Source organism: Uloborus diversus, chromosome 2, assembly GCF_026930045.1.
Source record: "Uloborus diversus isolate 005 chromosome 2, Udiv.v.3.1, whole genome shotgun sequence".
Taxonomy (NCBI): Eukaryota; Metazoa; Arthropoda; class Arachnida; order Araneae; family Uloboridae; genus Uloborus; species Uloborus diversus.
In genome coordinates, this window is record NC_072732.1 from 100,085,834 (window position 1) to 100,099,064 (window position 13,231).

The window sequence follows — 13,231 nt, forward strand, 5'->3', positions numbered from 1 at the left end:
GCTTTCATTCCGCAGTTTTCGCATTTGACACTAAAAAAATCGATAAAAACGCTTTCCCAAAATTTAATGTAAATTTACTTTTACTTTCGTACACGAATCTGAGCTTTATTACCCATCAGGGCTAGCCACAATAGGAATAATTTTATTGGTCGCCTGAAATTTTGCCTTCAAGACTCAACTTCGAAAATTTTCCAAGATCAGTCATAAAACACCTTTTTATGGTGTTGCAAATTCTTTTGATTCTGATGGGTTGTGAAACTAGGATGCCAATAAAAAAAATTTTACTGAGGCAAGAAGAAAAACTTTGCAGACAGTTAACTTAGAAATGAAACTCACGTCTTTTATTATAAATGGTGGCTTCACAATTGGATTCAACAGTAATTTTAATGTCAAGAAGATTAAGAATTTTACAATTAGAACTAGTCTTTTTTAATGTAAGGGAGTTATGATAGATTTTTTTGCTGAGTTCAGAAAAATTGGGGTAGTTGATACACAATAAATCATCAATATATCTGCAACAAAAAGAGCAATATCAGGATTATCAACCGAAAATTTCCTTTCATAAAATAAAAGGAAAAGGTTTTCTAGGGTAGAACTAAAATTAGCTCCCATTGCAATACCATTGATTTTTTGAAAGCAGGAATTACCATTTTTGAAAAAAATTTTAAAGATGCAAAATTTGAGAAGTTTGAGAAAAAATTCCTCATTTATTTGGAGTGCATAGTTGACTACTTTGAACTGTTCAGTAACGGCAAAGAGAAGTTTATTAAGTGGGATGTTGGTAAACAGATTTTCAAAATCAAATTCTTCTAGATGATCGATGTCCAGAAAATTAAGTAAATCCATTACCTCAATGCTGTTGTCAACTATCCAAAACCATTTCTCCTGTCAAAGTTTAAGTTGGTATAAAATTTTTTAAAGATAGGTTTCAAGTTTAATAACTGAGATTTCTCCCAATGGTGTTGGTGGCAGAGCAGATAAAGCGGAAGGAAACAGGTGTTTTGTGGAATTTTGGAATTGCATAAAGGTAAGGTACAAGAATTGAATCAGGCGGGGGTAAGTTCAAGAGTTTGTAAGCGGCTAGGAATTTTTTTAAGATGGAAGTTTCATTAAGTGAGGATTTTTTGTGCATGGTGGTTTTTTCCAATTCTGACTTCATAATATTAGCATAAAGCTTTTTACAACAAATGGAATAACTGGACCTGGCTTTGTCAACAACAGTGAAGACATATGCTTCTTTGAGTTCCTTTAGAGATTTAAGATCATCTACTAACAAATGGAAATAGGAAGGTTCTCTATTGACAAACTCCCTAAGTAGCATTTTTAAACTAAGCAGAAAATGAGGCCTGTATTCTAGAAAAGCGACAAGTAGAGTATTGTAACAGTAGGAAATTCTTCTAATAAAATCATCAAGTTCACCGGAAAGTGTATCATAGGCCTTTTAAAAAATTAATCCTCAAGTTAGGATGGAATTTGGTACAAAGTTCAAAAATATGTTTAAGGTTATGGAGAAAATTCAGATCACCAGTTAAAACATGACCAAAAGTAGAATTGAAAAAAGTGTTGGACAATTACAATCAAAGTAATTTTCAAAATTTTTTGCAGTGTCATGATAGTTAAGGATTTTCTCGGAAAAAGGGAGATTGAATTTAAAACTAAAAATATCAATATCTCGAACTGGAAAAAAATCCAAGAGATTATTGTGAAGTTTAGAAAGACGTAAATTGTCAAATGATTTTTGTAGGAAACTGAAAGTGCAAAAGGGAGAATTCTTATCTTGGATCGAACCAACATTATAGTTTAAAAGATATATATATATATATATTGGGTTGGAGAATAAGTTTGTAGAGTTTTTATATTTTTTTTATTTTACAACAAATTTTGCTGTTTGACATAGTGTATAGTATTCATTCGATACAGCTCTTTCTGCTCTAAAAAACTGCTAATCGTCTATTTGAGTAATTCAATTTTTAATAACTTTTTAGCTTAAAAATTGAATATCCAGGAGGTAAAAACCAACATTTTCGACACCCGCTCTTCTTTGCTTTTTATCGAGGCAAAAACGCTGCTGAAGAGGCTGGAGAAATTTGCAATGTGTACGAAGAAGGTGTCATAGGTGAGTGTACAGCTAGGAAATGGTTTGCAGCGTTCAAAAAGGGCGATTTTTGACGTCGACAACTTGCCTCGTAGCGGAAAACCTTCTGAATTCGACTGAGAAATGCTCGAAAGGAATGCCATCGTCACCAAGGAGTTTTACATAGCCAGGCTAAACTGCGTGAAAGAGGCTATGCGACTGAGAGGACCCCACCATTAAGGCCGAACCGACACCAGGCTCTATGTTGCACAAGTCATCAAAGCCACACTCCAAGAGCTCAAATGGGAGGTCCTTCAGCCTCAGACGTATTTTCCAGACCTTGCACCAACGGATTACTATTTTTTCCACTCCCTATCAAATCAGGGACCTTATCTTCAGCAATGACAAGGCCCTTAAAAACTGACTCAACAACTTTTTCAATACCAGACCGGGTGATTTCTGGGATTATCAGCATTGACAAATCGGTCAAAAGGTGGGAGGAGGTCTTAAACAGCAACAGCGAATACATAATCGATTAATTATTTATTATTACTAATGATTTTCTTTAAATAAAAGTCTTCGATAAAAACTCTATCAACTTATTCCCCAACCCATTATATATATTAAAAAAATATTTTTTTTTCTTAAATAGCCAGCGGAATCAAGTTCTACTGAAAATAAACTTCCTACTCCAGGGAAACCTCCTGCAATGGCTTGTATGATGGATGAAATGGCCAGAACTTTAGCCAGAAGGTAGTTCTATATTTTTATTCTTAACTATTGTTTATTACTATATTTATTATTATACAAGTTTGAAGGTATAGCAAATCATTATTGAAAATGTTTTTCCTTTGTACTTAATGTTTATTAATCAGTTGAAGTTTCATAACTGATGCTTTCTGAAATAAATTGTGATGTAGTACTCAATTTTCAATAGGGTCTGGTGGGGTAAAGTGGTCATAAAATCGTAGGTTTTCAACTTAGGTGGATAGTAAATACAATAAATTCTTTAAATACTTCAACTTTTTTTGTTATTATTTTACATTGCATTATTAAAGAACACGTGCATTGAATTTCAGGGAAAAAAATATTGATTTAAGTAGTTTTATAACATTTTCATTTCCCTTTGTATTTATGACCACTTTACCCCATAGGGTGGGGGAAAGTGGTCATAGCATGGGGTAAAGTGGTCATAGTTAAAAACAGCTGCAAAACTGTTACAAATAACCCTATTATTTGTATATTTCGGTTATTTTTATAGTTACAAGTATATGTACGAGTATATGCGGGTATGCACGAGTATATACATGTCGTGTAAACAAGAGTAAACATGTTCACATATGAATAAATACATGTATACATCAGATGCATGCATGCATGTGCCTACTCAAGTATATTCGTGTATACACGAGCATATAAGCATGTATACGTGATTGCCTACATGAGTGTATACGTGTCTACACGAGTATATACGAGTCACGTGTATATGCGAGTATGTACAAAACGAACATCATTTGCGTGTTTGCACATGTATCTCGAGTATATACGTGCATACCTGAGTTTCTGATTATATACGTGTATAGTCGACGTATACACGCATATATAAGTGTACATAGATACACTACTGGCCATTAAAATTGCTACACCAAGAAGAAATTGCCAGAATGAAGCTAAATTTTACACACGTGATAATAAAATTGACATTAGAAAGTGATTACAAAATTAAAGCAAATTGATCATTTATGGTTGGAAAAATCTCGAATAAATGGAGGTTTAAGTACCCTGTTAAGCCACCTCTAGCGTGAATGTATGATGTACTTGAAGCGAAACAATCGGGCATTGAGACATAACAGTCTCCTACGATATCCTGCATCATCTCGTACCACAGTTGCTGTAAACGTGCCACTCATTTGATCAAAGTCATAAGTGTTAGCACTCACGACGGGGCTCCCAGGAACCATTTTTTAACATGACAATGCGCGGTGAAACGCAGCAAGGGTGTAAAGGGATTTCCTCTTCCGCATTATCACTTTCTCTGGTCTGCGTGATGCTCTGGTCTGCGATTTGTGACTTGTCACAAATTGAGCATATCTGGGATCACTTGAGACTTTAAATTGGACAACCTGTAAGTTTGATCAAATTAGTGGCGCGTTTACAGCAACTGTGGTACGAGAAGACTTAAGACATCGTACGAAACTGCTGTACCTTATTGTTCGACCGTATCGGTTCTTAAATTCCAACTAGAGGTGGCGCAACAGGGTACTTAAACCTCCATTCATGTGAGATTTTTCCAGTAATAAATGATCATTTTGCTTTCATTTTGTAATCGTTTTCTAGTGTCAATGTTGCCATCACGTGTGCAAAATTTTGTTTCATTCAGACTATTCCTTCTTGATGTAGCAATTTTAACGGCCAGTAGTGTATTTACATACATATACGGGTATACACGAGTTAATTCGTGGATATATCCAGTGCGTGTTTGGTACGTGTCTACTCACGTATATATATATGTGAAAGCAAGAGTATATACGTATGATTACGTGTAAACACGATTCTATACTTGTTAAACGTATATACGTACATTTACGTGTAAACACCAGTACATGTATCCACATATATCTACGAGTATATCCGCTAAGATACATGTATGCTTACATAGTGAATCCAAGATCTTGGGCAAAATCTAAGTGGTGTGAAAGGGTGGGATAAGAAGCAAAGAATCATAAGGAACCTATGGTCATTGACGCGCTACATCCACACAAAGTCAGAAATCGATGGAATGAAAACAGGTCACAAATTTGGTACACAAAGATGATTTTACACGACATTTTAGTACTTAAGAAATATTTAGACAGTTGTTAAAAAGTAAGGCCTGTAGTAGCTCTAATACACGCATCGCAACAAAGGCGCAGCGACTGATGAAAGTTTTTCAAGAGTCTCGTAATTGCAACAGAGTGATTGCGACGCATGTATACAGATGCCGGCCGCAAGTTTCATCATTCACTTTAAAACTTTCTTAAGTCGTTGTGTAAAATTGTCTTTTTTGTAATAAATTTGTGACCTGTTTTGCATTCATTAGTTACTGGCTTTGCGTGCATGTAGCGCGTCAGCGTTGAGTTTGTGGCCATATGTTTCTTATGATTCTTGCTTCTTATCCTCCTCTTTAACACCTTTTAAAAATTTCCCCTAGAGTTTAAACTCACACTGCATACATGTATATCATATGCTAGTATGTAAGTGTCAGCTCGAGTACGTACGCGTATATACGTCGTGTCTACCTGAGTATATAAGTGTTCGTATTTGTACGAGTATAAGCGGGCATATACGTGTATAGTCGAATGTATATCTGTATAGGTAAAAAATACTATGAGATACCCAAATACGTGTTTATTGGTGCATTTATGTGAATACGTATATATACGTGCCTACACGAGTATATGCGTATGCATGCGCATATACTCATATATTTAATTTTGTTTACTTAAAAAACAATACATATTAAGTTAAAATAATATTTAATTTATATCTGCCTTATACTTAAAGATTAAGTGATTTTAAAAGAACAATATTCGTTAAGCCTAATATTATGACCACTTTACCCCATCTTACTAAAATTATTCTAAATAAATATTCAAAATAGGTTCAGCTAACTGCTAATGTGTATGAGTTCTTGAGACATGTAGGAAGCTTCCTGCCCAGTCAATCTGTTCATAATTCTAACAAACAAAATTTCCCAAGGAAGTTAAAAAAGGTGTTTATATTTTTAAAAAAATCATAATCACACAAAATATTTTTTTTTACCAAATAAAATTTTGCCAGTTGTAAAATTTTATATTCAAAATGTAGTTTCTAACTGCACTACTCTAAAATAAAATTTTCACATTCATTCGAACATTTATTTCTAAGGTATAGCCATTTATTTGAATTATGACCACTTTACCCCATTGACCACTTTCCCCCACCAGACCCTATACTTTTCTCCACCATTCCTTACCAGATAACATTGACGCGATAGGATTACCATATGGCTGTTACAGCACAGGATAGGAGGCAGTTTACAATGACATAACTGAATTATTGGTTGTGAAAAAACTTGTTTATTGTAATAATGCATGGAGAAAAGATATTTTTTGTTTTGCTTAGATGTTTACCCTACAAATCTTGTATTCCCCATCTTCCTCGGAAGCATTTCTCAGTAATTCCATCAGTAATGGGAGTGGCGGACAGAATGGAGAAGTAAAGTTTCAGAAAAGAGTATTTTTCTGAAGAAAAGGGTCAGTTCAGAAGAAAGGGGCACAGTTTCTGCTGTAATATACTTTGGAATAAGGTCTCTATTAGTTTCCTGGGCACCTAGATTGCTCATGTATTGAACAATGTCTCATATTACAATTTATTTAGTGTAGATGTTTTATAAGAAGCAATAATAGTGATAAATATACAGTTTAGTATTAGATGTCATCAAATTTTCCCTGATTGCAATAAGTTGTATCATAAGAATCTGTTATATAGATTTTAAATGTAATATAGTGTTAAGCCCGGAATGGTTTTGGGATTTCTATACTTCAGAGCCAGAAAACCGTCAGTGCAAAAATTGCAATTTTCTGTTTATTAGTGCATTGTATGAAGAAGCCTATTCTACATCAGGCCATGTGAACGTGATTCTTTAAAAATTTTCCTTTTCAATTTTTTACCAGGGTTAAAAAAGTGTGTGTCTCATTCTTTGCATGGGCCAGAAAGAGTCTTTCCTCTCTGCTGTAAAATTTTCATAATATGACTTACGGCGTTCTGACTCTGAGGTACAGATTTGTGAAAGGGTTTAAACTTTTAAGCAGATATTTTCTTCCTATATTTAATAGTACCGTGGCCGCCGCTTATATGAATCACGTTTGTTCTAAACAGTTTTAATTCCATAAAGCGGCTGATTCAGTAAAGTGGCTAATTTAATGAAGCTGGGTCTTGTTCTGTTTCTGACAATTTGATTCATTAAAGCAGCTGATTCAATTAACCGGCATCCACTGAAGTGTGTGGTAAAAAATTACTTTTTATTTTAGCTACAGGTTTTGTGTACCCCAATTTTTGGTGTTCTGGGTACATGCCTCAATCTGACTCTATTGCAGTGCTTGATTCTATCACCCCCCCCCCCCTTTCATTGAGTTTTTGCTCTAGCAGATGAATTATATAGAATGTTCTTATTAGAACAATTTGTTTCAATGAAAAATAAGCACTTTAGTAGGTTTTGGTCCTTTGTTGGATGGCTGTCAGTCTATTTATTGAAATAAAAATTTAAGAATTTCAGTGTTGGGGGGGGGGGGGGGATTTGGAAAAAAAATATGCATGTCATTAATTTTTTGAAATTCGATCTTTGCATCAAAAGATATTAAATGCGTAAACAATAATTACAAACAGTTTTTAACATTACTTTGTCAAAAACTTTTGCTTAAAATCACTTGAATAAATTTTTAATGCAGATTTAACTGTTCAGACTATTATAAATTTGTATATGATTTTTATGGAATGAAGGAAATTTGCTATGATTTTCTTGATACGAAATATGAACTTACTTTAGAATTATGTATATAAGCAGCAGGTAATAAATGTGTTGTTGACCATGACTATTCATTAATTTGTTTTATTTATCTGTTAATGCTTCATGCACCTTAACGAAGTTTTAAATTAAAATTTATTGTTGATAAAAACGATATTAGAATACTATTTGATGAATTTCACACTTCAGTTCAAGAAAAGTATCAAAACATTTATGAGATTATCTTCACTTAAATTTTCATTTTCAATTCTTATATTTCCTCTTATTTCTGGCAAAAACTCACTGCATAATTTGTTTAAATTGTTGTTTTTATATTCTTTGTGATCAAATTTTAAACTTCCATTTACCCTGTCATATAAGATACATGTCTAATTAGAAAGTAATTTTTAACTATTCAGTAAAGCTTTAATTGTTTAATATTATTGTGTCACATACTACTGCAAAATACACATCACTGGAATATCACGTAATACAAACATTACAGGATGTTTTGATCTTTTTTAATTTAATTTTTTTATTTATTTTAGACGAGCTCAAACTGACAGCACTGTGGTAAGTACTTTTCTTTTGATATTTTTTTTTACTTGCAAATACCTGAGATTTGTAACGAACTAACACTTAAACTACAAATGCTTTTTTAATATGAGCTTTCTCTAGTGGACTGTAAAATGTGTGTAAATTATTTATGTTTTTTATTTTTTAATAATGTTGTGAAGGATTATTTCAATTTAAAAGAAATTAAAAATTTGTTGTATACTTCAAGATTATGTATATAGAGTGAACCACCATTTATGTGTTTCCCTTTTATATGTTTTTAGCATTTATACATTTTTTGAATTGGCCACTGGAGCCCAATACTAATTAACGTATACATATTATACGTTTTTCATTTGTACGCTTTTTTCGTGCTGTCCCTTCAAAAACATATAAACGATGCTTCACTAAAAAAATGTATACATATAAAAACAGCGGCGTACCTAGCAGGGGGTGACACATGGGGCAATAATTTATGGTGTCAACTCCCCCCCCCCCTTCAAAAAAAACTGTTGTAATGTTCTATGTAAACATGGAAACATGAAATTCACACAATCATCAGAAACAACTTCATTTGCGTTTCACAAATCGATACCTTATCCTGGCTTTAATATTCTCTTCATGATGAGGGAAGTAGAGGGTTCACCGTTTTTTCCCCCGGAAAATTTTTAAATTTATAGTCCTAAAAATGCATTTTAGATGAGCTTTGATAATGTTATAGAAAAAAGATGTTCAGAAGAGCTCCCACATTCATTTTTTGAAATTTTAATGTTAAAAGTGCAAATGTTATCTGCAAGTATGTTAGGGAGAGGGAGATTCGTGGGACGTCCCTCAGAAATTTTTTGAAATTGAAGGTTTAGAAGATCAACAGTTTTTAGAAATAGAAGCGCTAAAGACGTGATTAAAACAACTCTTTAGAAAGCCAAGAAAAAAAATGATTTAACGAATAACGACTAATCTGTGAATCTCTATTTAAAGTTATAGAGCCAGTGCTCAATAACATACAGGGTCTATTCCAAAAGTAATGTAATTATATATTTTTTTAAGTAATTTATCGAACTGATTTGCACAAAAACTTAAAATTCTTCAAAGTTATGTTCTTGGCCTCTATGCACTTTTTCCAGCATCTCTGCCATGACTAGTAACGTCCTGAAAGGAGTTTTGGGCGACCTCTCCCAAGGTCTTCGTCAGGGCTGATTGGATCTCTTCAATGGATGAAAAACAGGTTTTTTTTCAGGTCTGCCTTAATGCGAGGGAACAAAAAAATGTCTACCGCGGCTAACAGGACTATAGGGGGAGGAGGTGGGGCAGCATTTTTATCTGGTGCTTAGCCAGGAACTCACAGCTCGTTGTTGCAAGGCGCAACTGCAGCAGAACTAAGGCGTAACTACATGCAATATACCAGACATCCTGGTTATTAAATCCAGATGTCTCTGGGTGTGATAACCGGGCTGTCTGGTACATTGCATGTAGTTCTGCCTTAGCCCTGGCTTAGGGGCGATAATTTACTGCTAAAGAAGTAATATACTTCATTTTTAGGACATGAAATCAGTTTCTGCATGTTAATTTAGACTGACATAAGGTATCAACCATTTGAGGCAAATCATGAACAGGAATGATTGATTTTTTATCTTAATTTTTGCCAAATGAATAAATACATTAGATTTTTTTTTTTTTTTCAATTTTGTGTTTAGTGAATACTTTTGAAACTGATTTTGATCTACTGTATATACAGATATTTTTACTGTTTCTTTAGGACACAGAAAGCATTTATAGTAATGACAGCAACAGAAGTTGGAATAGACAGAGCTCCATTAATGGATGCAGCCCAAATAAAAATTCTGGGGATGAATCACCGTTATCCTTGCGCAGGTAAAAACCTTGGCTACTTATTATTTCTATAAATGTCTTAATGTAATAATTTATTTCATCAATGAAACTGTTTTATATCATTTAAACAATTATAAGTTTGTCTAATTTTGTATGAGCCTTTGTTTCATGGTCCAGTAGTGGAAAGATAAGCACCATTTAGTCAGCCATAGTGCACAGTGATTAGTTAGCTACTTTTATCAGATTGTTGCATTTCAATGAAACGGATAATTCGTTGCATTGATATTAGTTCTAATGGAATTTCCCTGTTGTTTGAATTTGAGACCGTTTTTTAAAAGGAATTTAATGTAATCATGTTCTTTTTCTTTTTATTGATTATATTAACTTCTTGTAATTATGACAATAGGCAACAAAATTTACTGCTTAAAATCTTCTGTCGTATAATTTTAAAAATTTATACTTTTAAGAAATAACCGTAAGAATGTTTAGTTTGTAGTTTATTTTTTTGTACAAAGAAAAATAACTCAATATTTTAATAATTTAGATCTGACTTGGATGTTGACAACAGAAACCATATTGTCATAGATGTTTGTGAAATTGATAAAATTAAGCAAGAAATTATGACAGAGTTAAAGAAAGAAATGAATAAAATGAAACAAGATATAATAGATGGTAAGTAATTTTATTTAAGGAATATAAAATTTAAGTGTAAAATAATATTTAATAATAAAAGTAAATAACCGCATTTGCAATTATTTGATCTTTTTTTTTTAATGTTATCTGTTATAATTTTCTTTTAAATTGTAATAATTATTGTACCGAGTCATTCAAAAAGTACAATAAGATTTCAAACATTTATTTGTTCTCGATTTCAAAAGGTTGAACCATCATTTTAATGTTGAAATTGTGCTTGTGTCTTTTGTAGTTTGCACAAAATATTTGAAACCTAATACTTTATTTTAAATAACCTTATATTTAAATAACCTTATAAAAAATATTAAAAAAAAAAAGAAACTACTGTTAAGAAGTTCTACAGTGAAACCCAGGGTCGATTCTAGTAGTTTTACTGCCCCCTCGTCTAAATAATGTACATATATTTTTTTAAATCATAAAGTATACTCCCATGTATTGCTACAATTTGAGCTGCAAAGAAGAAAAACTAAGGAACAAAGTTGAGTTTTCATTGTTTTTTTCTTTTTTGCCTCTTTACATTTTGCCATCATGAAATTTACCGCCCTTAAAATATACTGCACTATGAGGTGGTACAGGTAGCCTGCCCCATGAGCTCCCCTGAAGAAACCCAGATTTTACCTTGTCTGTTATCCAGCTTTTGACATCATTTTTTCCTTGTCCATGGTGTAGTTGCTATACTGCACACTCTCATTTTCCATGAGTTTATTTTACACTGTTTTGATTTAAGATTTAACACAGGATTTCAGATTTGATATCTTTTTTTTTTTTTTTTTTTCGGTGAACAAGTTTTGATTTTATGTGGATGCAGCATTGCAAACAGGTAAAATTTTTTTCTTATTCCAAATCTAAACTTTTGAGATAGAAGACAACTTGCAGTAAACTGCATTTTGGCGAACTAATAAGCAAGCTTGAACCACATAAGACATTTTTTGTGATTAGTTCTAAAGCTGTTTACGGAAGTAATGTCAACTCACACAATTTGAAGTGCAATGGAAGAGCTAGAAGTGGCCAAGGAGAGCAAAACCATCAAGGATACCATCATCAATGACACACAACCAAAAACCTTCACATTGAAAATTTTGAGCTATTTTTGGACAATGGCCAACGATCTTTCTGATTAATTGAAGAAACAAAAAAACCTCTAGGATTTTTAAGATAAAAATATCGGATTTTAGGGAATGCAGATTTCTATCATATTTTCTGGAATATAATCTACCACAGCATAAATGCAAAAGAAATGTTGGCATATAATAAGTTTCTTTTAGTGTCGGTGTGCATAGATTGAAGACATGCTGATTGATACGTTAAAGTTATATTTTTTATCCTGAAAATTAGATTTGTATTTTTGCTCAATATGCCTTCTTATTGTGTGCTAACAATAAAATAATACGAAGTAGTTTTCCAAAAATTCAAACTATGTACTTCAAAATATATTTAGAACCTAAATTTAGAGTATATTCTTTCCAGAAAAATTTTATTTTAAAAAGTTTTTTTTTTTTTTTTTTTTTTTAAATTAAAACTCTTTTTAAATCACTAAAGGCTTTAACAAATATCATTCTTGTTTTCTTTTTATAGCAATCAAAATGGAATTAAACAGGAGGTAAAGGTTTTGTACAGCAGTATCAATGAACTATAAGACACTTTACTGAGGATGATCCTAAGAATTACAAGTTTGTACATTTTTACATCTAAATATAGCTTGGATATATTCTTGACCGAGCCAAAAACTTTTTTTTTCATTTACATTTTGATGGCAACTTGTGATCATTGCCACTCTAAAATGTATTGAAATATTTCCTTTTGTCTCTTTTTTGTCTATACCAAAGTTTTTTGTAACATTTTTATACCTAACTTATAAAAGCAAATTTATCTAGCTATTTGATACCATTTGCATTTTATATGTGAACAGACAGAATATATGAAGCAGTGAGAAGTAAAAGGATGTCAGTGGATATTTAAAGTCTTGATTATAAAATATGTGTAAATTCAAGACCTAGGTAGGATTTCATTGAAAAGTTTCTAAATCATGCTGTATGGCAGCACCTACCAGGCCTACTGGTACCATCTCTAATGCCAAAACAGATGAGATTCATCACCCATGTACGTGTTTTCTCCAAAGTTTTAATTTTGCCACTTACACCTCTTTGCTTTTTTGGTGCTTCATATAGGATTTTGACTTCATATTTAATTGTATGAAATTGGTTTACACAGTTCAGAATGTGAAAAAGAGTGAATATTTATTGAAATATTAAAAAAGAAAAAAGAATCATCATTACAATGTTTTTCGTATTGTATGTTTATTTTTCATGTTGAAATGAGTAAAATGGTTTTATTTTACATTGTATGTAGTTTTTGTTAAAAATAATCAAAATTTCATTTTCTATAGTTGAAGCTATATTTAATTTCCTGTATTTTTTTTTATATATTAATTTTAGTACTCTTGCTGGTCAAGAGTCATTTTTTTTATTTAAGTTTGTATTAAGGTACTCATTTAAACCTATAGGAAACATATTTGTTTAGCTAGCATAATGAGATTATTCTACTTTGTAATGTTT

The 13,231-nt window shown here is 32.2% G+C and overlaps 1 protein-coding gene across 1 annotated transcript in view; it reads left to right on the forward strand.

The window, feature by feature from the left end:
* The window catches only part of LOC129217201 (ena/VASP-like protein), a 35,368-nt gene extending 22,422 nt beyond the window's left edge, over positions 1–12,946 (forward strand). Inside the window, exons 7-11 of the mRNA XM_054851467.1 lie at positions 2,727–2,827; positions 8,147–8,171; positions 9,910–10,025; positions 10,528–10,655; positions 12,252–12,946. Of these exons, the coding sequence (XP_054707442.1) occupies positions 2,727–2,827; positions 8,147–8,171; positions 9,910–10,025; positions 10,528–10,655; positions 12,252–12,280 (399 nt within the window). The 3' untranslated portion in view covers positions 12,281–12,946. The remainder of the gene's footprint in view (positions 1–2,726; positions 2,828–8,146; positions 8,172–9,909; positions 10,026–10,527; positions 10,656–12,251) is intronic.
* The last annotated feature ends 285 nt before the right edge of the window (positions 12,947–13,231 follow it).